The sequence below is a fragment of the Dicentrarchus labrax genome, unplaced genomic scaffold, assembly GCF_905237075.1.
Source record: "Dicentrarchus labrax unplaced genomic scaffold, dlabrax2021, whole genome shotgun sequence".
NCBI classification, from domain to species: Eukaryota; Metazoa; Chordata; class Actinopteri; family Moronidae; genus Dicentrarchus; species Dicentrarchus labrax.
Window position 1 is genome coordinate 7891797 of NW_026136714.1, and position 26276 is coordinate 7918072.

Sequence of the window (26276 nt, forward strand, 5' to 3'; positions counted from 1 at the left end):
TTTTATCACAAAGCATAAATGTTTATTTAATTGGCAATCTCATAACAAATGCTGAGTTTCCATGTTCAAAAAAAACAAAAACACAGTAATTAAACACACTATTGACAACCTGTTTGACATTTCCATTGCATGTACAGTTTGAGTTAGAACATTAAGCACCATATTTACAAAGCTCAATTAAAACTCTCTGGTTGTGCATCTTCAAAGCATCAATTGAACAAAAGATATGGAAACTATGGAAATATTTTTCTCTTGGTCTTTTGCTCTTTTTAACAGTAGAGTGGTTAAAAGGCAACAAGCTAATTGCCCTCCAGAGGATCTCTCTGTCTCTATCTCACATGGTCACTCATATAGTCACACAGTCACACACACAGTCACAGATAGCTACTTATCATTGCTCAGTGGGGGAGCCCTGCTCACATCCAAACACCTTTTTTTTTTTTCAACATAAAGCCTTATACCTTACAGGTGGTATATGATCTATTTGCATTTTGCTGCTCATTACTATTCAGGGCATGAGCTCTAAAAAAGGCACCCTGTATTGTATCTAAACACAGTTTTTGGCCATAATGCACATGAAAAGATAATGAATGAGGCAGATGAAAAATAAAACATTCAATTCTGTTTGAGCAAATGAAAAAAAAAGAAAAGAAAGTAATATATATGTATATTTTGTGCTGCACATGTGGCCAGCACTTGAGACACCATCACTGTGAAGAGATAAATAAAAATATGAAATAAAAAGATCCAGTAAGTCCATGTAGGAATCCATAAAAAGGTGCTTAAAGTCTTAAGTTCTACAGCTGCACGATGATCAGAGGTTTTCCAGACGAAGTTTCAGTTGTTACAGACATCAACTAAAAAGCTAAAAGATACGAGGATTGGTGGAAAGAGTAATGTATAGTAGTAACTTACCTATTTAAGAGCATTTTTGTATGTTAGAAAGACAGGATAGCCAGATGAATTTTGCTGCAAACTATCATGTCTATAAAACCATTTAAATATTATTATGAATATGGCTTATAATGACTTTTTTCTGCATCAAATAATCTTAATAGTTAACACACTAACACCCACTGGCTCTGCTTTTACACTACATATCAATTCTTGGCTTGAAATTGCTGTTTAATTCTCAGATGCAATGGCATTTATTCTCATTATTTCCCTTTGACCTGAGCACATCTAACTCAACTCGTTTTATTGTCGGTTTTAATCGAACACGTCTCATTTCAGGGACAATGCAATTTATTTTCATAATTTCCTCCTGGACTGTGTGTATCAAATTCACTGTGTTCTGTTTTTAGACTCAATCCAATTCATTCTGTTTTCATTAACTACATAATAAATATTAAGATTGGAAGGTAAATGTTAAAGTTGCTTTGGGTTTTTTTTTTTAATGCTGTCCATGATAAACAACTGTTATTATAAAGCTCCATTTGATCACTTTGGCTGGTAAGGCAAGTTGTGTCTTTAAAAGAAAAGTGCATTGACTCAACAGCTCCAAGGCCTACTTACACATACACTCGCGCACACACGCGCAAAAATCACAAAAAACCCATGCCGCTCATAATAAAATACCTTCTCTCCGCTTGAAATTGAAACATCTTTGCCACTGTTAATAAATTAAAGGTTCAGCAGTTCACATTCATCAGCTGGTTGTGTGTGTTTTGTGTATCTGTGTGCAAGAGTGTTTCGGGTAGTTAAGTTGTGTAGTTCACATTGGTCATTGTAGTCCTGTGGCTTTTTTGAGTAGCTCCAGGTCCTTGCGTGTTCGAGCTGCAGGTGGCGTACAGCCATATGCCTCTAAACCGAGGGGCAAGTACCGCTCCTGCAGCCCCAGGAACTCATCCCCCTGCCCGGCTTGTAGAGAGACCCAAGGAGGGGGTGAAGAACCACCCTGGAACCCCCAAAGTGCCAGACTATCTGCAGTGAGGGGGAGCAGAAACAGTGTTTAAGAAAGAGAGACTCTGCCCCAAAATACAGTAACTAGCTAGTTTCTGAGCTTGTCACTCACCTTTACTGTGCAGATCAGCAGGTTTGGCCATTCCAAAGGAGACCAGATATGGTGCTACACTAACCAGGCCTTCTGGTCGACCTCGTGTTGCCATGAGTACTATTGACCTGTTGGGGAAGCAGATGTCTGTAAATTAAGCAATTTTGGATTGTGCATAATTCTGCTATACTGGGCTGCTGTATATTTATACTAAATGGGAATGTTTGTTTCAGATTTTGATGCTACTGAACGCCTATGTCAGAAAGGCAAATACAGTGGTGAGCTGTGTTATCATTTTCCCTGACTCACCTCTTTGGTATTCCAGTTTTTAGGTACTGTATCATCTTGGCATCCATCTTGGTAAATGAGGTTTTCTTGGTGACTTTCCCAGAGCAGGCATCCACGGAGACCAGGAAATACCCAGGCTGAGAAAAGGGCATGGTCACCTCATTCACCTGGCAGGTGACAGGAACAAGTCAAGTTACAAGTCGTATAGATAAGATCACATGTTTAGATTTGTTTTTGTACTTAATGCCTGGCATGCTCACAGTGATGAAGGAGCTGTTATCTCCTCTCTGCTGCTCTTTGCTGCAGAGAGACTTAACTTGTGTCTGGAGGTAGGTGGTCCATGGCTCACTGGAAAACACAAGCTGAGACAGAAGTACATTGGTCAGTAGTGGTGGCGTGTGTTTTTAATCAGCTAAAATCTGATTTATCTTAAATATAGCAACACAAACCTGTTTAGCACCACAGCCTTTGCAGGACTGTGTGTTCAGAGCTGGCATAGGCACCGCTGCTGAAGGGGTCTTGGAGTATTTGGGATAAGCCTTTCCTGAGCAGTTACAGGTCTGTTTGGAGGATGTGGTGGCCATAACTTTCACTCTTTCGCAGCCTTTTACTGAACAGTAGCTTTGACCGTCGCGACCATGTCGTGCACGAAGGTAGAGCCACAACAAGCTGGGCGTGACGGGAAGAGAGCAGGAGAAATAGCCAGAGTTGAATAAATGTCTATTTACAAGTCCAAGTGTGTTTATTGAAGTAAACGACAAAAGAAGGAAACTCAGAGGATTGGATTTTGTTCTCTCACCCAACAGTTTGGTCGAAGAAGTACTTCCTCGCCATCGGTTTCTTCTCCAGCTCTGCGAGGGATGACACGGTGCCGTAGTCTGTGATGTCATCAAAGGTGTTGCTTTGCCTATCGTTGATGTCGGCCATAATCTGAAATGTGGTGTCTGATGGGTAACAGAGTCCCACCAGCACCCAGTCATCTCTGAGAGGGAGTAAGAGAAAAAAGAGAAGCATTACATCACACAGGGCTTCAGTGAAAAATTTTAGAATAGTTCTAATGTGTTCACGTTGCTGGCTCTTTTTACTCACTTGTCAAAATTGATGAGAGAGAGGACAACCTCTCTGGGTGCAGGTCCACTCCAGTGCAGAGTGTAGCTCTTGCTCATCATCAAGATGGGCTGGTACTGCTGCGACAGTGCCCCCTGGCTGTTAATCCCCCTCAGTACCAGAGGGGCGTTAGGGTATTCATCTCTGCTGATGGATAAACTGAGGCTGGAGACTCCCTGGGTCTGGATGTACACCTGAGGTAGAGGAGGATGTGGTGGAGGGCAGGAATCAGGAAGAATGCATATTGTAGATTAAAAAAGGACAGAAAAACAAGAATGAGGCGTCGACCCCTGACGTGCTGTACCTGAGAGTAGCGGCCACTGCAGATCACTCCACTCCACTGGGACATATTCACACAGCTAGGATGTTGGATCAGGTAATTGTCTGCTCTGCCGACGTAGGTGTCTCTGTAGCCTGTTACTGACCCGTCCACATCATGAAAAATTGAGTTTTTATCACCGTCCAAGTCGTTCTCTTCAAACCACTGCCCGGGGCGACCAAAGAAAGCCCGCAGACTCACCTGAGGATAGTATTTGCAAAGAGTTTTGTGAATGCCACCAGATATATATTAGCACTATTTCAGTTTATATGCCATCTCTGCTAAATGATTGAGTGCTCTCTTCTAACGCAGCTTACTCAGTAATTATTTTTCATCAACATAATGTAGCTATTTGCTTTCCAGGCATTCCATAATGATAATCTCTGTTCTCCTGGGAGTTTCACAAACGAAAGATTTTACAAGCACTGCAGTGTGCTTATGATGTCTCAAGTGAAGTGTTATCAACCCTGATAAGATGTCTACTCACAGTGCAGTGGAAGTTGAGCTGAGTTGTTTTGTGCTGAAGAACAAGGCACTGCTTTCTGACAGCTGGCTTTTTACAGAGGACCCTAATATAAAAAGACTGAGGCTCCCCTCATACAAGTCATTTCCTATTTCTATTGACTATCTTCCATAGATTGAATCTACCAATCTACCTTTTTTGAAAGAGCTGGGGAGCTGCACTTTTAAGGGATATTATTTATATGATTGGAAATGTTTACAGTATGTTTAGGATCAGTATACATGACATTACATGTCATATTTGATCATCTTAAGATTCATAAATACATTTAGTATTAGTATTAAATATTTACATAAAGCCAGTGCACTGTACTATACCTCCACAAGGGGGCACCAGTGATCTACAACGGTTTCTAAACAGGCCTGACTCAGGGGTCCCCTTTTCCTCTCCTTTCTTCAAACTGATGCTTCAAATAACTGTCGAGTCCTTGACTGTAATCTGAGCTGTGATGTAATCAATATGAGGGGAAGGTTATAAGGGTGAAGAACAAATAGGAGCAAACTGCCAAAGAGGAAACAGAGCCAGAGTAAAGTGAGAAAGAGACAAAAGATAAAAGATTAAAAATCTATCAGTCCCAGAAGTGTTCACAACCATCTGCAGACCAGAAAAAGGAACATAGGGATACAGAGGAAGGTACAGAGAATGAAAAAAGAGCTGACCGACATACAAGGTTGAAAACAGGACCATAAGAGTGACATGGGAGAATTGGACTGCTTCCTATGGACAGCTCTATACTGACCCTCGGTGTTAAAAGGTTCATGTAATGCACTGAGTGTTAGTTTGTCTATTGTCTGATGTAAGTAATTATGTAGATGTTTACTCACAGTGGAGTGGAAGTTGAGCTGGGACAGGTTGTTTCGTGGGGTGAGCTGCCAGGTGTTCTTCAGGTTGAATCCCACTGCGCTGGTATAACGCTCTGGTGTGGGGATGAATCCACGAAATGTACTCTGTGTGAGCCGCACCGGACCATCATAGATCTGGAAACCTCGGATTGGGAACGTCCTACAGTAAGGGGGAAGGAAATCACCCATGTTATCAAGACAATTGACAGCAATAAATATATGGGAGAGAATGGCGATGAGGTAAACAGAGTAAGGGGACCATCACTCAAATGGATGACCACAGATTTTAGTCATCTACTGGCTGAAATCCAAAACTTTAAGAGTTTCAGAGGAACATGTTATTAAAAACTCCGACATGTTTCAGCCAGGCCATGAGCTCACCAGGGAGCAGGACATCAAATGCCTCAGACGTGACATGTGCCAAAATTCTTGGTCATATGGGCCATGAGTCAATTTTACAATTTCAAGGGTTCCCCCGAAAAAGACTCCAACTATGTTAACATTAGTGAAGCAGACATTGTGGTCACTGTAGTACAGTGCAAAATGTCACTTTTGTATATATGGAGAAAGTTAAGTTGGTTGAGGTAATAAGACTGACTGGTTGCATAATAATTATATTGGCAAGTTGTGTTTGGAAAACAATTTGGAATGTTTTCCTGAATTACTGTTTTTTCCTGTTGGGTTCAACCTTAGTTCCCTGTCTGAGGACAAATAATGAAAAACTTGTCCTCAGATGAGGAGCTAAGGTTGAACAGTTGATTTAATTTGTTTTCATAATGTGGGTGTTGTAAAGTAATTGCAAGAAAAAAACAATTAGACTTGGCAGTCTTAAGTTATTGCTATTAATGAAACCTTGCTGAACTATAATTAAAGGCCCAAATGATCCATTCATTGTAGTGGAACCATCTTAATTTTTGCAAGAAAAAAAAAAGTGAGTGTCAGCAGATATGGCAGCAACCACAATGACGACAGACAAACTGACAGAACCAGATGTCACAGTGCGGTCAGGAAGCCTGTAAAATGGCTATAAAGTTGTACACAGTGGTGACAGTGGTCACAAACTGACATAAAACCTCGTTCTTGAAACTAAAAAGGGCAGCAATTTTATGTTGCTCTACTCCTGTATAGCAATCTCTGTAATGAGAGAGAAAGACAGAAAGAAAGACAGAGAGGACTGTAAGGAGACCCTGAGGACATATAAAGCTCAAAACTTTGCTCTCATTAGGACCGTCCACTTAGTCCAACATGGAATTACAGCCTGCAGAGACTCTATAAACTTTCTCATTATGGAAGTCCTATTTAAGGCATTTTCAGTGAGGCACAACTCCAGAAAGACAGACTTGTATACCATCTGTATATTTTACTCATCAGTGAAAGTACTATTATTAATATATATTCATATAGGTCATATCACATATATTCCCTTTCAAAGAAGATCAAAATGATAGAAACAAAAGAAACAAAGGCACAAAGACAAAGACATGGACATCTAGCTGTGTCAAAGAAGCCTTAAAGATTTTTTATGCCTTTAAATATGTTTTACTTTCTATGCAACACTAAGCACTTTATCTTATCCTGCTTTTATCTTAATATAATTTGTTTCCTGTTTTGTTTCCTTTTTAAATGTAAAGCACTTTGAGCTGCATGTTTTGTATGAAAGCCGTTTTATAAATACACTTGTTCTTAAGCAATCAAATGTTACAATGAGTAATCCCCTTTCTACAAAAAAACATGTAAGTGATTCCAGCACAGTTTTTCATAAAAATAAACTGCTTAAAATATCACTGTAGGGAAGTCAGTCAAAACAGAACTTCCTTTCACATGAAGTCCACCCACTGCTTAAAGCAGCTGTAGCAGCCTCATCTGTCCATCTGTCCGACTACTGTACCTGATTGCCTAGCTGGCTCTCTTTCTTGTTTGTTTTTCCCTGCATATTTTTCTTTGCCAACTCCTCTAACACCAGCCCCTGCAACTCCTGAGAAAACTGGTTTGAATTTTTCCCTCAGTTCCACTTATATATCTTTCCTCCTTTCATCAACTGATCATCCACTTCTGTTTGCTCCACCTCACCTGTTTCTAGGCAGTGTCCTCATCTTTGCGTCAGCGCCTCCTGGGCCCCAGTATTTATTCTGTCCTCCATTGGTTCCTCTGTTTCGGCTTTCACCCACAAACAGAGACTGCGTCACCTCCTGGCTGGAGCCTTCATCCTTTGGGTAGCTGCCATCACTGGAGAGTAAGGAGATAAGGGAATATGGTCATTTAAAAAATCCTATCATACACTGCATTATGATTTATGCTCTTATGAGGATGAAAGCAGAAGAATAAATTGCACTGTGTTAAGCACCAAAGAGATGATTGTGACCACACTGGAGCTTTAAAGCTTTTTTCTCATTATTTATCAGTCATGAGGGGTTCTTAAGCAAGTCAATCTGGCATAGAGAGAAGAAATATAAGCAAATATAGCGGAAAAAAATCACGGGACTGTATGAGCAGAGTGATTTAGATAAGTACCCACCTGGCAAAAGATAATCCCACTCCATTGTCTGCAAAGCTGTTCAGAAAGAACATATATTTGTTAGTCTTACAAAATGTCAGTTAGAGAAGTAACATGAGATGAGTGTATTTTTCCCCAATACTATAGCATTGAGTGAATGATTAAGAAAGAAAAGAAGTGTTCTGACAGTGTCTTCAAAATTATATCTGGTACTTCATAAAAAATAATTAACTGTCAATTCATTGTTTCCACTTCAAAAACTGCCAGAATTAATTTGAGTTTGAACATAAAGTTGGGTCAAATGGTAAAAGTGGGTAAAAGTGCAATTTGTTACAAACAGTGGATGAGGTCATCAAAGGGAGTTGTGGTGGGATTACATCATACAACCAGCCCATACTGTCAACATTACAGTTTTTTTGACACCCTAATTTTTCATCTGAAACATCCTCAGTCTTCTGTCCTCTTGAAGACGTTCCATTAATCACATCACAACTTATGAGCCGCCTCACCCAGAGCTCTGGATGACAATGTCTCCTCCCCGTATCCACGCTCCTAAGTCGTTGTTCTTGAAGGAGATCAGAGTGTCGATGACCGCTGCCACCCGAGGGCGGCTGGGGTCGGCATTCTGGTGTGGTCGGAATCTGAGAAAACACATGCATGTTTCTATTATTATCCTTGTGACTTTCCATTGACTGCATTCATTACCGCTCAGCTTTCACCCTGTTAAACATACTGTTATTTACCCCCTAATCCTTCTGCACATGTGGTTCTCATGAAGTTCAGTGCACAAGAGAACATACAAATACACAAACAACACAAGATACATGTAGTCAATTGAACATTCAGAGAATTATGATGACTCATGGACCAGATAATCATAACGTCATCATACTATAAATCTGCACACGCATAATTCATAACTAGACTAAAAGTCTAAAAGCCCCACTGTTGAACTCTAGAGACTTCAGGCTTCAATACTCATTGCCTCCCACAATGAGCACTATTGCAGAAGAAGACATGGTGTCATAAAATACAAAAGGATTTATGCCCATTGGGAGCATGAAAAGGTTTTATGGCCATCTGCCTATTTGATTAGGAAATGTCTTACAAACCTGGTCGCACTCAATTCAGATCACAGCTAACCTTCAACACCAGGATTTATGCTCTGGATACCACAAAATATCCACTCATTTTATGACAATCTGGCAGTTAGTTTTTAAAACACCTTGTCCAATACCAAATGTGGCACAAGACGAAAGGTCAGAGAATTACATAAATCAGAAGGAACGATTCTTTACAAACTATTAATTAGCATTAATATCTAATGTCCTCTTTCTAGAGGTTTCTACAAAAAACAAAAATCCATCTTTCTCTCATGTAAGATTAATACTTAGTACACATTTTAACATTTAAACCCCCCTCTCATACCTCTGCACACATACATACACTCACTCTCTCACACACACAGAGCTTGGCCAGCAGTCTCAGTGTACACGTAAGATTTTTTCCGTCTAGTTGAGGGGTTGTGTTTGGGTAGGGAGCTGCAGAGAGGAAACTCTATCTGTGAAGCCTTGTTTTCTCTGTCAACATAAACCTGACAGAGCTTCCACTAAAATGTAGTAATAGAGTATATGGCCATCTAGCTATCCCAGTCAATGGCCATATCCTGCTAGATATAGCTATAAATAACTTAATTCACAAACAGTTATTGACAGTGGCATTAAAAAATACATTTGTAAACCACAAATAACTCAATATTTACATGGTGTAACTGTACACCATGGTGCATATGATCACCACAGACCCTCTAATAGTGCACAGTTATACACTTTGTGCAAAAACATACAGACTACACTAGTCAGTTGTAACTCAGTATCCATTTACACTCAAATAACTGCTCAAGTCCAAAATAATTAAAAAACTCTTGAGTGTGATAAATATCTATTTAAATAATTATACTTATCAAAAAGTAAAATGCTGTTGCACACACATACACACCTGGCGCTGTTATCTAGACACAGGTACTCCCGGGGGTCTGCAGCACTGGCATTGGTAGTCTTCACTCCTTTATCAATGAACAGCCCTGCCTGGGAAGATGAAAGTATGATTATAGTAAAATTCTCTCTAAAACTATGGTTAGAGATCCAAGTTGGGCCACTGGTCTATTTCTGTAGGACTGACAGAAACAAGACTACTAGTATATTTTACAGTGTGGGAACTGAGGCAATAGTAAATGTACTAAATTTAAATCCTAGGCTAAGGAGTTATGGAGTCAATGCTGCACAGGGTACTGCAGAAAGTAGGAATAGTGGTAAACAGAATTCCTGTGAATAATTTATAATGTGCGTATATGGACATGTAATGTATATTTACATACTCAATTTTATATGGATTATTTTTATATGTTTAAAAAATTAATTGTAAAATAAATTAAAGGAAAAATGTAGTATGTCTATATGTTTGTGTGTGTTTCTTATGTATATGGAAACCTGTGCTCTGAGTTGGTCCTGTGGTATAAGCGAGGTATAGTCTTAAACCTTGGGGCTCCTTCCTCTATAAGAGAGGCTGCTGTGGTCAGACTGAACAAAGAACTTACAGTTCACCTGCCCGACTTCTGTCATTACACAACAGAGCACTATTGTAGAGCTTACTCATGTTTATACGTGTGTGTGTGTGTGTGTGTGTGTGTGTGTGTGTGTGTCCATGACACTTTTTATAAGAACCAAGTGAGTAAGCAGAGAATTATGTGTAATCCTTTTTTGCAAGTTTTGAACACTGTATTTCTCTTGTCTCTATAAAACACAGAGGCAGAAAGAGACATCACCGAGAAGTTTGGCACAACCTGGTATACTGTACTGTTTATGGGGGACAAAGCCCACACAGATTTTAACCCACACCGATAATAAAACAGCTTAAAAGATAACCAACACTGATGATACCTTAAAATTGGAGTGTACACGGTTATTGTAAAAAATCCCCAGGGGAGTGAGCTCTGCCTTGGTCTCTGATACCAGCCCATGAGAGTCTCCGGTGGAAGAGCTGTGGAACACAAACCATATGCCAGCATCCTGGAACAAAGAAGGAAGGAAGAGCAGATGAATCATGCTCAGGGTACAGCCGCTCAACAGCAGGAATTTCATTATCTAGGCTCATATACACATCATCCATAAGTGGAGTTTTAAAGTAACATACAAAACCAATTAGCAGAACTGGGCAGAATGTCATACTATATGTGGGTCAAGTCCCACAGAAAGAATAAACCAGGTGTAGGAGTTCATACGAGCTCAAAAGCTCATTAAAGTTTATAGTTCAACAGATACGGAGAGACAACTTAAATATCACACGCATACCCCCTACCAATATGTAGTACTTTACACAGCCCTCCCCAGTGGACCTCCACACTGTATCTGCCAAGATGAAAAAGATCCTTGTCTTCTACTTTATTATATTACAGGTCTCACAATTCTATCATGCACTAATGCCTGTGAAATCCCATTTTATTGATGGATCACTTTGTTATGAGCATGAAAAAAAGCGAAAACAAAAGCATAATGTAATATACTACACTTCATATATCAATAAGGGGCTCTCCTTGTTGGTCATTCATTTTCATTAATCATTTGTAAAATGTTATTTTGAAGTTGTTTTCTTATATAACCCTGATGTTATTACCTGTGAACCAGCAGCTGCGTTGCTGATGAGATTGTTGTTGGGGTTGGCAATCCAGAATGTTGAAACTGCCCTGGAAAAGACAGAGACATATAAACACACATGCACAAAAAGATATTAAAACAGGCAGTACCTTGGCATAACAGAGACTATGACTAATAAGCAGAAGACAGAGATCAAAGAATCCCGTGATCTCTCAAAACTCCCTCAATAATCCACATCTCCAACATAAACCCTGGACAGGGACAGCTCTGCCAACACACACACAAACACACACACACAGTGAACCTCCTGGAAACAGACATGCTTCTCTCAAACAGGCATTTTTCTTTTTCTTGCTATGACAAAAACCTGTGGACAGTAGAGGTTGTTATTGTTCAGATAAAGCCACCCTGCCAATATCTCTTGCACACGCTATTACTAACTACAGTATCTCTTTCACATAAACATGGACATGGACCTTCTGTCTTCTCTCAGGTATGTCTGCATTATCTCACCAGGCTTCCCACACTGACATTTGACTGGGAGTCACAGACTTCAATGTCAGTGTGGGAGATTTAAAAGTGGCACAAATAATTTGTGTTGATTTGGCCCCACTGTTCAATGTTTCCAAAGATAAGGTAGTTCCTCAGTGTCTACTAGAATTCCCACCCTGAATATCAAGCTACTTGAGTCAATACGTTGGCTTATTCACAGCTCTCAGGGCTTGGCAAGCGCCTTCACAGTGTCCCTATTATTATCTGTCATTACAATTATCCTCATTCTTATGCCTAACAAGACCCCGGGGTCTCTGAATTGCAGCTGTTGCTGGTGGATGGATTAGTTATTTTATACTAAAAGGATACTAAGAAGTAGACCCTTTCTCTTCTGTGCAATATATGAAAATAGACCTCTGTGTGTACATGATGGCAGTTCAGAAAGTCTGCACTTGCTATATCACTACAACAACAGGATAACTTGTGACAAACCAGAGACAAAGCCATTATCCTAATCTCTTACTTGCACTCTGTACTGGGCGAGGGAGTGTAGCCCTTGTAGACTTTGTCCTTGATGCTAGTACAGAGGGTTTCATTGCGGTCAGTGGGTAGCAGAGTCCCAGGTCGAGTCAGCAGGCCAAGGTTGTGGTAGAAAGTGTTACGTTGCTCAATCCCATCCTCAAGGAAGAAACAGTGACCCAAGGTGTCATAGCCTACGGTGTTCTTCACCTGGGTCAAAGAGAGACGAGCCCCAAGATATTAAAAAATAGAAATAGAAATGAGGATTTTTAGAGCTTTTAGAGTTCTCAAAAGGAGAGAAAAATAAATACATTTATGGATTTCCCTTTCCAAAAAGGAGGTAGTTCACACCTAATGGAAATATGCAGAAAATCCTGGTAAACGAGGGCTAAGACAACATTTTTAGTCCATCTTGGAATCATCAACAACCCACAAGGAAAATACAGTATGTTCCAACTTCTAGATGTGCTTGCCTTAATAAAGTTCCTGAAAGAATTTCCTACTAAGACCTTTTTTATTGAACCCATCTGAAGCTATGTACAGAATGATGGTATCAAGAGAGCTGTCGAAGAAGATACACAACAAGATCATTTTCACATGGTCATTGTGTCAGAAGGGAAACAGGAAAAAAGCAATGAGACAAACAATGTTATCCAGAACTTTGTAAATTCCATTTCCTCAGTGCAACTAGGAAGAATGCTTTCAATCCTGTGGCCTCGAGGACAAAAGTTAACCCATCACCGCTTGACGTCAAGAGAGAGTATAACACACACACACACGGAAAAACATGGTGATTTTGCAGTTAACAGCCATACTTGTGTGAACATAGTTGTGTCATATGATTTCACTAATCCAGCATATAAAAACATTTACACTAATTAACTAGTTAGAAAATGATCTGTTTTGAAGTATCTTTGGAAAGGGGTGCAATAGTTTCCATTAGAGGAAGATATGGGACAGGAGGGTTTGAAGATTAAGGAAAAGAAGGAGAAGGAAAGGAGGAAAAAAAATGGAGGAAACAAGCCATTGCAGTAATCCAGTGATGGAAGCTGTAATTGATGACTATTCAACAGCTAACATCACATGGTACTGATTAGTAAGAGCTCTCTCACTCATGCTCCAAACACACATATGTTTTCATGTGTCTACAGCTGTCTTTTCTTTGTCCTCACGTACATTATAGACTTACTCATCACACACAGTTTACTAACCAGCAGACCGTTGGTAGCGTGGATGGTGAGGCAGCGGGAGAAGGAATGATGTATGGAAAGCCCATCCACATAGGTGGGCTCCCAGTAGCCTCCCCTCTGGTCTACATCTCCGCACAAATGGAAGTGGAGGGGGTAGTGGCCTTTCTCGCCCTGCTGGCCCATATTCTTCAGCTCCACATGCGACAGATGCACTGATGAGTAGTTCCCAAAGATCTGCCGGTGACAGAGAGACAGAGAAATAGAGAAAGGCCAGAGTGAAGGATAAGTTGCAAAAGAGAGGGTAATTTTAAAATCAATCAAGCAAGAACAATGAGCTAATATACACTGCTAACGCAAATAACACTAGCTTGTGGAGGGTAACATAAGCTTCATATTGTGCCACAAAAGTAGGCTAACCGTCCCACTCTGGTCCAATCAAAGGTTTAGGACTACAGTATGATTTTCTGTACTTGTCTATGATCCCTCTGGGATATGAACTATAGCTCTGTTGGCATTATGCGCCAGTGAGTCAAACTGTGCCAAAACCACTGATGTTCCCTTCGATGAATAAGGAATGCGAGTTATAGAAACACACATGGGGATGCACACATGCACAACAAAAACAGACAGGGAAGCAAGTGAAGTTAAACATGAACGTCAACAAATAATCGAATACAAATATGCTGTATAATGCTTCCTAGGAGGTCTTTTTGTGGGTATGGCATAATCCACACAGTCTGGTTCCTGTTAAGGGGTATTGGCCAATCCCTCCAGTTAACTGTAACTTACACACACACACACACACACACACACACACACACACACACACACACACACACACACACACACACACACACACACACACACACACACACACACACACACACACACACACACACACACACACACACACACGTATACGTTCCTGCATACATAGATAGATATTCACAACAGACTGCTAGTGTTATATCTATGTGCAGAATAGGAGTACTGTGTGTGTGTGTGCGTGTGCGTGTGTGTGTGTGCGCGTGTGTCATTTTAGAGGCAGATTGTGTAATATACAATAAATTAATGTGTTTTTGTTGGAGACAGTTCATGTGTTCAATCCTCTGATACATACTTGGACATATCAAAATAGTTCTTTATCTCTGAAATCTGTAATAATGCAAAGCTATGATGGTACAATTCATATTTTTATGATACCATAATAGGAGCATGGCTCTAGGGATGTTAATGTATGTCAGTCGGTCGGTACACCACATCCAGATGGAAATATCTTGACAACTATTCAATGGATAGCCTTGAGATTTTGGTCAGACATGTCTTGAAAACTATTTTGGATGGATTGCAATGAAATTTTGTACAGACATTTATTGTTCCCAAAGAATAAACGCTTCCTGATAGGCCAACTTTTCAGCCTGTGCCACCAGCAAGTCAAAGGTTTCACTTGTCCTGTGAAATATCTAAAGATTTACTCTTTGTATTGCCACAACATTTGGTGCTGGCATTCGTGATTCCCAGAGGATGATTCCTAATAACTTGTTGTCTCCTACTTTTTTTAGGTTGAATTCTGGTTTTTTGTGAAATTTCATGGATGGATTTTTTAATGGTTTTTTTTTTTTGTTCCAATTTTTTTTTTTTTAATTTTAAAAAAAATATTTTTTTTTTTTATTAAAAAAAAAAAAAAAAATAAAAATGTGCACGTATACGTTCCTGCATACATAGATAGATATTCACAACAGACTGCTAGTGTTATATCTATGTGCAGAATAGGAGTACTGTGTGTGTGTGTGCGTGTGCGTGTGTGTGTGTGCGCGTGCGCGTGTGTCATTTTAGAGGCAGATTGTGTAATATACAATAAATTAATGTGTTTTTGTTGGAGACAGTTCATGTGGTAAAAAAAAAAAAAGTATTAGAAAGTGTTTATTTTGTTTAGCACAAGGGGGGTTGGTTACATAGAGCCTAAGGAATGTTATTGTGCATTTGCCACCAAACTGAATGAAATCGTACTATCATTAACAAAATTACAGTAAACTCATTGTCTATATCAAGTCCCATGTAGGTCAGAGAGAATATGATGCTTCACAGAACAAATTGGAAATGTGAATAACCCTAATTTAGGCCAGCGTAAATATAGAATGTATGAACACTTTAGCTCTGCTGTATGGAAACTGTCATGCAGATTACTGCAGACACAGTTAGCTTTAATGTAAAGTCATACTCAAACATGCAGACACATACATCAGCAAATACAGACATAAAGTCTAAAACAGTTTAAACAAGGACATGTGCTATAAAATTACACATACACACACACACCTTGATGTGGCCTCCATAGGTGTCGTGGTTGTAGAACTGGCACAAGTTGTTTCCGTAGCACGAGTTTTCCATTTCTCCGTAGATGAGAATGTTTCTGGAGAGCAGGGCCACTTCAGCACGCATGTCCACTCCATCTATGATCTCTCCAACATGGTTATACTGAGGTTTTCCTGGGCAGAGCAGACAGGTAGATTATTGGTCATATGCTACAACTAGATTAACATTTTAAAGGAAATCTGATGCACAACTGCACAAAACCTGGAAATGTGCAAGTCAGAAATTTGTATTACTCAATCAATGCATGCCATCTCATCTAAAGAAAGCAGAAAAGCAAATGAACACTGGAGGAAGTTTAATTTAACCGAATAAAAACACACTTTGGCCTCAAATTCTGGCAGAACCTTTCTCAAGTGGCACAAATCATACAAAAAAACAGCTGAATATAAAATGTTGAAACAAACAGGTTATGACATTTAAACTAAACTAAGGTATTTTATTTCTGAAAATAGCATGCTTCAAACTGACAACCACAGGAAGTATGCCTAGCAGCACACACTCAAACATAAATAGCTACCCACACCCCAAACCCAACCAACCGAAATAATAAAACAAGTAAAAGCTAAAAGTAATCAAATTCATATGAAATACAAAATAATCAGCTCTGCGGCGATACAGAAAGCACCCCTTGCCCACAGGGGGCAGCTGCCAATGATAACATGCAGCAATACTCCAGCTGGTCAGCCCTTCCTCAAGGCAACAACACAAAAACTAGGCGCACGCACACACAAACACGAATACACCCTTGTCTCCAGGAAGGGAGTTGGTGTTTGTTGACAACAGTGGAATGGGATCAGGAAATGTGTCCGATAGAGAGACGGACAAAAAGTAACTAACAGATTGTTATAGCAGAGGCAATGTATCTCAGTCCTCTGTGACCTGCTGTGGTTTTTATAAAACTTTACTACCAAAACATAAGCTAACAATCACTTAGCCTCAGCCAATAATTTAGATCACCGTAACAGCTGAACAGTAAAGTAGATCTCTTGTGACCTGCTAATCACACTTATTGACTACACTGAAGAACTGGTGTGAGACCCTCTGTGTCCTCTTCTGCTGATTCGTCATGAGTATATGTCTGTACTGTACTCCCCCTCTTCCGTCCTTTTTCTTTTGAGTTCCACTGTATATAGCTCGAAATGGGACCTTCAGTAAAAACCTTGAGTCGGACAACAAGCCACACACACGAAAGGAGAGTTGCCCTGAGAGGACAAACACTAAAAACAGACAAAGCTTGTTTCAGTTTGCAGCCAAGGCAACCAAACCTATTCTCTCAAAGCACACATGCCACTGTCCTCTCTCTCACCTTGTATCCTGACCTGCCTGCTGGTGCAGCGAGAGCAGGGCAACAAGGTAAACTCTTCAGCCTGGTGCATTGAGTAGTCTGTGCTGGCAACTACAATCTGATCCCCGGGTTTCCAGGTCTGCTGCACTTCATCCTGCAGGTTCAGCACTACCTGGTCCACAGCGTCCACCTGGAAGCCTGAGATGGGGAAACCTGGGAGGAACATAGCACTTTATTTAAAAAAACGTACAGTATAGAACATAATTATAATGCTTTTTTATTACCTTTCATACAGATATATTATACCTTATAAGATAACCATAATTTTCAACATAGTATGGATTTTTTACATAGTACAGCAGTTTTTCTCCAAGTCCTAAAGGGCCTTATAAAGGCTCTCTACGTGTAAAAACAAAATAACATTTCCTGGCTTTTGAATAGCGCAATAACCACTGAGATATTGTGCAGCAAAGACATTCTGAATGAATGCCAGAAATGAAGCGTTTGTGTACAGCAGCTATTAATACTATTAAGTTGTGGGCAACATCAACCAAAATTATTATGTAAAGATAGTTACAGATAACCCCAGCAAATGGAATCATTTTACATGTTATGTTCCACGGTAAAACTGAGTCACTGTCAAAGTGTATTTTCCAAGGTGCGAACAAGCACAGCTGCAATAAATAAATACAGTCGGTGTGTGCTAGTGCCTCACCCAAACCACACACACACTTACATCTGCCCTAAGACCTGGTATTGGTCATAATGGCATGGTCACAAAAGCACTGCCACTCACATAACAAGAATGTCTCAAATATTCAGATGATTGATCTGTAAAGCACTTGGCATGTGGTAAACCTCATACCTCACCCGGTTACCTCTCTCCTAGAGTTGGGTAAGTACAGGTGTCGCTTTGATACCACTTAATTTATTGGCCCCAATGTTCGCCATTTTCTTCCCGGGATAGTCTTGACTGACGCTATATGTTCAACTGGTTTTGAAACCGATTTGATGGTAAGCTGTATCTCACCATTCTTCCACTCGCTGTAGGCGGTGACCGAGAAGCCCACTCCGTCCACGGTTGTGAAATTCCGTCTCGCCACAGCTCTCCCTCCTGTGTCATGGTTTTCATGTTCCCTAACGTCTTCTGAGCATGACGTGTTACCGCCGCCTATCACCGAGACCAAAGCCCACGCCTGTCTGGAGAGACCAGAGGGATGGTCAGAAAAGTTGGAGAGACATAGAGGAGAGGGAGTCATTTTTCAGACATCACAGTATATCGACTAATTTCACGCAGACATATCAAACACATGATGAAGTTCTCTGCCGAAGTTTTCCATAAGTCTACAAAAATGTCTACATTTTTGGAGGATGAAAATGACCTTGAAGTGTAGCTGACAGTTACTGCTAAATATTATTACTTCACTTGTTTCATCAGACTTATACAGGGTACGTGAACAAGAGATTAAAACTAGTCACTAGTATAATGCCCTTAAGCAGAGCAGAGCTGTGCTGGATAGGAGGCGAATAAAGAGCATGTCATGTAATAATAAAGACAGCATGAGAGATGGAAAAGGAAAGAAAGGATATCTGAGAAGTAGAGGGATTATTAAAATGAGGACAGAAGATCTCAGGAAGGGTGTTCATATGGCCTCAGAGGAATACTGGGTGTTCCTGCCATGTCCAAAACTTTGTTCAAACCCAGCTTTTTACTTTTGCTTCCAGTTCTCCCTTCTCACACCACTGCACACTCTATTAAAGCAGGGATGTCAAGAAAAATATTTGTGAATACAATGATTAAAATGATTAAATGAGAAGGAGAGGCTGAAATCACTTTGAGCAGAGGAGCTTGAGGGTGTGGATAGCGAAAGGGATTGGGAGTTGTAGGGCGTATGACCTAAAACGAGACAGTGTACTGGACTTGTAGCCATGGATGTTTCAAATGTCATGCTCTTAGCTTGAGAAAGAAGAATGACTTGAAGTCAAGCTTAAAGCCTTTTTAGCTATTGATGCATATAATAATATTTTACAACCATTGTCCTAAACCATGCCATGACCTTTAAACACTTCTTCAGCACAAACTGACCCTTAGCAATATGACCTTCTCACACCATTTAACCACTCAGAAGCCTATTTTTAAACCTATCCATTTATCTGGCTTTTGTACATATGGAGTAAAGGTAGGAAAGTAATCTCATCAGAAGTCTATTTTTCCACTGAGGTATTAAATACAGTTCCACATAAAATTAACAATCACACTTAGCTCTCCAGCTCAATTTTATCAGGTACTTTGATGAATCTGCAACTCACGTAAAACACTCAATCAACTCTTTGGAGAACAAACCATGACTAAAGTGAGTTCAGAATGCCAATGTTTACCTACAAAGTCTCTGTGGCTATTAGCAGCAGTTTCCAATACCATCGTCTCCAACATGCCTCTGTGTTAATATCTGTCTTTATTCATAAAAACTGTTCCCACTGGCATAATCACAACCTAAATACGCCTTACTGAAGATGAAAGAGCCCCTACGACATGTCATCGCACACCCCACTGATACACAAACAGAATCCATCTGGGGATAGACTTTGTTCTGTGGCTAGAGTCGCAGTGTGTGGCTTTCTGTGGGTTTTCCTGCTGGGTAAAATCAAGGAAAGGCCCCCTTTATATCCTGAGGCTGCTGATATGCTGTGCGAGTCTGCGCTTTATAAATCAAACAGAGATGAAAGAATAAGAGAGAGTGGTTGTTTAACTGTTTCCTTTCGCCACATCCTTGATTTGATGTTCATCGGGGTTTTAACGACCTCATTGTTCGACCGGAAATAGGGAATGTGTGGAGGCCACTAGAGACCGCCATGAACGTGTGTTTACGTGTGCTGAGAGACAAAGATTAAAGACACGGGGGCAATAGCGGCCAACACATTCAAGTATCTGTGCCAGGAAGGATGGTTGATGATGGTGATGGTTGAGAACCCCCTACCGATATTCAAAGGTATTAAGGTAATGTGCTAGTTTGTCAGTATATTTTAAATTAGGTATAAATTGGACATTAAAAAGGATTAAAGAGGTACATGAAACATGCCCTAGGCACCCAGGTAGGCATGGTGCAAAAAAACAAAAATTGAAAAATTGGTTTCCAAGTAGGTTCCAGCTGCATTCTTTGCGGTTTCTTTGCAACACGCCATTATTATTACACATCATATACTGATCTTCACTTCACACTCAACCCTCACCACCCAACTCTTTCCGTTTAAAATGACTCAGCCTAACATAGTGTGACTTTAATGAGACATTAACCTGCATGCTCTCTCATAAACGTGTGCCATGCGTTTCCTCCAACTACAAGCAAATCCACAGATAGCTGAAATAAAAAAAAATCCTCTCCTATAAATGGTCAAAACATTAAAAGTGCACACCATGAACTTTTTGGTACACACACACACACACACACACACACACACACACACACACACACCTCTGAACATATGCAGGGCTCCATTGTCTGATGCTTTTAAACCACTGTGCTGTGAATTTGAGGGGGTTTGTTCGAAGACTGTGCTGGCTTGGCACCCACCCCCAGAGGCGAAATGTGACACTGGAGAATCTGGCGTAGCACTTGGCTTTTCAGCCAACCAAGGTCCAAACCAGGCTGAGCTACAAATAACTCAAGAGTGAAATGCTGTACTTTGAAAGAAACACATTTGTCCAGACATGTGAGTGACTGACAGTAACACAGGGTGTAATATCATGTAAAGCTAAAATCCAAGTCTCTTACTTAGTGAGCTTAAAGAAAGCACTAGACAACATGGACAGGACTCAACTCTTTATAAAACTTCCAGTATCTGTCCTTCTACAGGAATAAGCATGACGGACATAAAATCTCCTGAATTGACACATTTTGCACAAATCCTGGAAACTGGCTGTAACCCCATTATCCGGTATGTACTTCCTTTACTTGCAGAGGAGGATTTAGTGAAAACAAATGGAATGAAAATAAAGATATATGAAAGAGGACCTTTTTCCAGGGAAGTTGAACCTGCAACAAAATGCTGGTATTGTCAGTCACGTATTGAGACTTCAAAGGTGAGGGGTCTTACTTGAGTAGTGAAACAAAAACCCATTAAACTTCTTTATCAGCCCCTGGAGACCAAGAATAAACACAACACTCCCAAAGACTTGCAAAGACAACACACCATGGAGAATGAATACAAACTCTCCAAGGCACTTTCTGCAACACAGCTGAGACACAAACCGACTCACGCATATTTCCAGTCAGTTAAACAACAGGCACACTCACCAGGCCAACATCAAGAAACAATCCATGTGTATATTGATAGTATATAGTATGTAACATCCATCATATTCATAAATTGGCACTATTTACCTGTATTTGAGATCATAAACAAAGCTACTGCCGAGCTTCTCTTCAATGGCCTTCTTGGTTTCATCCAGAAGACTTTTCACAGCCGAGTCTCCTATAGCCAGTGTGACAATGCGGCCCGCTGGCAGGGAACGCAGCAGCTGGGTGAGACGTTGACTGTCATTGCGAGAGTCGTGTGTGTCGTAGCGCTCAGTAAACAGTATAGCAGCTGTGTCCTGGTCCACCACGCGCAAGTTGATGCCTCGGCTGAAGTTTCGTTGGAAGGCATAACCCCCTGTGGCCAGACCGGAGGCTGGGACGCTTTGGGTCAGCAGAGACCAGGAAACAGTCTCAGTACCATGTAGCTCTAGAGTCCCGCCGCTCTTGACGCCTATGAACTTGCGGCCCAGGCCAGGCACTTCAGGGACTGCCTTGTTGTCAGAGCGGCCCACAAGGGCAATGGTGGCGCGAGAACGGTAGCGACATTTGGGAGCACCGATGTGAAGGGCCCCTCCGTCTTCTATGAGGATGTGACGTGTTCTCAAGGTTATGTTTTTGGAGCCGTCAGCATTGTCTGCAAAAACTACCCGACCTGTAAAAAGGCAAAGACAAACAAGGGCTCTTAGTTTCTGTGTTTTACATCCATAAATATATCTCCTGAACAATGTCACTTGCCATATTTAATAAACGTGAATCCATCAAAGTTACAAATAAAAATGATATTTAACAAATCATGCACCATGATGTGCTTACCGCCTGACTGGATCGTTAGTGAATGGAAGGTAGCAGAAGCCTCCAATCTAAACAAATGTCCCTTCCTGACAACAACAGCCTTCTCTGGTTGGTGGCCTGGGTTCCAGCTACTAAGGGATGGGTTGTGGTCCGGACAATTCTCTGCAAACATGAGTCAGTAACAATCAGTAACAAATCAGAGAACCACATACCTCTCATTGGACAGGGATATCCAAGAATATAGACAGATGGTACATACAGCAGGGAACACAAGTGTAGGAATTTGTTATTTGTATCAGTAATTCGTAACACTGACCATCTAACACGTCTCCACTTGTGAGACTAAGGATGAGAATGAGGGTGAGGAAGAAAGCCCCGATCGACACCCCGAAACAAATGAATGTGTTTTTTCTTTGCTGGAGGTTCTGAGCACGCTCCCTACGCTGGTTCTCCTCCGACAGGCTGAAAGTGGCCTGACGCTCCGGCGGGGGGCCGTGAGGTTTTATTGGTGGAGGCGGTGGAGCTTTGGCAGGTGGCGGCGAGCGGACTGGGGCCACCCGCCCGGGGACATATCCCGGAGACCTTTGGTGGTTGGCGTGGGGCGGAGCCACAAAGACCGGGAAGCGGCTGGGGCCATCACTCGTCGGCATGGTATACGTGTCTGCTACCTGAGAGGAGAAAAATAAGAAAGAGGGGAAGCATAAAAAACATTAATGACGTGGATTCATTGAGGATGTGACAATGATTGTTTATTTTCCCACCATCTGTCACATTCAATTTTGTATTAACTCAAAAAAAAATTTTCTTGTAAAGACCAGTAAATTGTAATTACAATAGTATCATAAGTTGTATCATAAGGACAATTCAAATGGGGATGAATAAAAAAAAGAGGTCAGACAGAAAAGGTCAAGAAGGAGGAAGAAGACACAAGAAGAGCACATAAAATGACAGTAAAAGCAGTAGGAGGTGAAGGATGAAAAGGGGCTGATTCTGGGGAAAACAGGCAATAACCCTTCGAGCGTCTCATTCACAGGACTCAGGGTAAAGAACCAGGGTTAAAAGGACAATTCATCCATTATTCAAAAACAGTAAGCTTGTCCCCTGGCTAGTTTGGCTCAGACAGAGTGACATCGGCTGCTCTTGTCCACAGTAACGAAGGAGGTTGTGAATAATGGATCGCAACATTCCTGAGACTGTGTTAACACAGCCAAAACAGATGGCCCCAATTACAGTAGGAAAGGAGGAGAGTGCTGTAGCTTGAGTCTCCACTCGCTTTACTTCACACAAATGGAGAAGGTAGCACAAAGTGAGCTTAAGCCATAGGCGCACACACATACACAGAAAGGTCATATGGACACACACCTGCACACACAAACACTCGGGGGTAAAGGAAATGACATTGCAGAAAAAAAAGGCGTCAGTGGCAGTTTTTTCTTTAACACAAACACCGCTGCAACGCTGTAATGGCATCACAGCTTGCTACTATAGGTCTGTCAGCAAGTTCAAACTTTTACATGTCACATTTTGGACACGACTTGATGAATGAGATTGTTACAAGTTTAAAACTGCAATAACTTTCAAGACAGGCTCATTCAAACCAAAGACAACAGTTGACACCCTGAATGTGACAACTGTCAGTCTCTATCAGAAGAGACAGCTTTACACCCACACACTGTCAAATGTGTGAAACACAGACACACACGCTCCCGTACCAACCCATAGACACACAGAACCGATCATTGTCTCACCAAGCCAATTAGTCATCATTTTAGCCCAGAGCACAAGGAACCTCTTCAACTAATAAACAAAGCAATGTACAATCAAGGACTGCTCAACAAGGGCTCTGTCATTTTATGTAAGCTAGACCCAACAGCAGCTGTTTCACCCACTTAACTCGAATTATCCCATTACAGTCTCTCTGAGTCAGTCTTCATAAGACTGTAGCTGATATTTCTCCATCCGAATCTTAAATGGAAAGTCAGGCATGGTGATTACACTTTCTTTGGGCTCTTCATGTTCTTAGTCTGCGCCCTGCATTATACTGACTCAGCGGGAGCCCTGTGATGGGGAAGATCCCCCCAGGCATCACTTTTTATAACCCTATCTCAGGCTATGTTTTTATTCACATTCCTCACCATAAAAGGGCCAGACTGCTCCTGCTGGTCTGCTACTAGCTGACCTGTCAGAGAATAAAGAGTTGTGGACTTTCACCTTAGGGCTCTAGAAAACACACTCATCACAAGGCTGCACTGCTTCTCAGGGACCTCATGCATTTCCTAATAGCCTAATTCCCTCCCTCACTGTCATATTTTCCTGATTTCAGAGCTACTGAATATCAAACAGATGTGGGTGGGGGGGGGACACTGGAGTCAAAGCGGGACAAGACCACCACACATTCCTCAGCTGTAAAATCATCCGACATTGGCAGTGTAACAAACATAAAAGCCACGTGTTGCCCAATATTAACTCAAAACTCCAGGCAGAAACAGCGCTGTCACAACCCTGTACTACTACACCACCAGCAGCACACTTACAGTAAGTAGGAGCAGTGAGTGAGGTTTCCTACACTGAGCGAAGGTTAAAGAAGCTGCGTTAAATGAGAGGATTTTATTACTTATGCTGATTTATGGGCTTGTTTTGGCCAGAGTGACTCCTTGCACACCAAAAACACTTAGCTTATTACCGACATATCGCCACAAGAAGAGGAACCTAAAGGCGAAACATGTGGCATACACTGAGCATTAGGTTAAGTAAGAAAATATCAGCGTCACACTGCAACTTTCATAAAACGTTAGCTTGGACACACAAAAAGCACCAGTTAAGTTAGTAAACTGTCTTTTACTAGCGCAACGTTATGAGCTAGTTAACCCTCTTCATCAGAAAAAACAACCCTCAACTTAAACGCTTCACCCGGTGAATCCTCTCTCCCTCTCTCCCTCTCTCCCTCACCCTCCCCAACGGTTGACAGACACGGTGTTAAACGGACGGACGGTGAGCTCGTACCGTTGGTGAGACTGTCCTCTCCCGCTCTGTCCATTCGCTCTCTGCCGAGCCGTTAAAGAAACGCCGACCCGGTGGTGGTGAGACGAATGACTTACGTCCTCACCCTGGCGAGCTAGCTTTCCGTGTCTCCCTTTTTTATATAACGTTATATATATACTTTTTCTTCACATGGTGTTTTTTTTTTTTTTTTTCCCCTTCTGCTGATGGGCTGTAGTCCGTCCGTCGGTCAGCCCCCCCCTCCCACCGGTATCCCACCGAGAGGAATCCAGGCGCGGCTTGGAAGAGAGGAAGTGGTGATGCGTTCACATGCTGTCGGGAAAAAGCACACACATGGGACTTAAAGCGCATATCTAGAAATACCAATGATCACTTTTGGGCTGTAACTTATTACTAGTAATGAGATTACAGCAAGAATATTTCTTTACGCAGTAACTAGTTGTGTGACTAATTACTATTACACTCTGTAATAATAACATTACAATTACTACTCCAAAATCGAAATAGTTACACTATTCATGTCACCCTCTTCTGATTTGAAATACAACAATGTAATCACATCCTTGGATTCATTTTTGTAATCGTAAAGGAAACTAAATATTCCATTATTTTGATTTCAACAAAAAAACTGGATTGTTTTTTTGTTTTTTTAATTGTGTAGGGAGTAACTAAATAATATAACTAGTAGTGTAACTAATTACTGTTGGCAGGGAATAATAAGTAATGATATTGTTTTGTTAAAGAGTAATGAATATTTATTTTGAGTAACAAGCCCAATACTGATGATGATTATGTAGTTGTAGTGGTAGTTATATTATTATTATCAGGCTTGGGGAGTAATGGATTACATAATACGTAACCAGGATACAAAAAACAGTTATCAAGTACAGTTACAGAAAAACAGACGTAATCAGATAATTTTTACATTTAGTAAAATGGGGATTATTTAGCAAGACACTGAGCAGAAGACACATTTTTTCCGTTTCCATTTTCTTTTCAAAGGTTACATTGCATTGGATTTTTCATAATGTATTAATAATTGTTGTGACTGTTCAGTTACATCTTTTATAGATTTCAAAAACTAAATACTGTTTTAAAGCATTAT

The 26276-nt window shown here is 40.9% G+C and overlaps 1 protein-coding gene across 1 annotated transcript; it reads right to left on the bottom strand.

The window, feature by feature from the left end:
* cemip2 (cell migration inducing hyaluronidase 2) lies at positions 1-25449 on the bottom strand. Its single transcript, XM_051422649.1, has 24 exons — positions 25175-25449; positions 22488-22839; positions 22193-22333; positions 21464-22031; positions 18112-18281; positions 17103-17294; positions 15740-15909; positions 13442-13654; positions 12235-12440; positions 11239-11308; positions 10506-10634; positions 9565-9653; positions 8076-8207; positions 7588-7623; positions 7143-7298; positions 5055-5232; positions 3693-3908; positions 3371-3582; positions 3081-3263; positions 2731-2950; positions 2542-2643; positions 2303-2448; positions 2015-2121; positions 1-1923 (listed from the first exon to the last, which is right to left on the bottom strand). The coding sequence occupies exons 2-24, from the start codon at positions 22819-22821 to the stop codon at positions 1724-1726; spliced, it is 4170 nt and encodes a 1389-aa protein (XP_051278609.1). The 5' UTR covers positions 22822-22839; positions 25175-25449; the 3' UTR covers positions 1-1723.
* Positions 25450-26276: the final 827 nt, after the last annotated feature.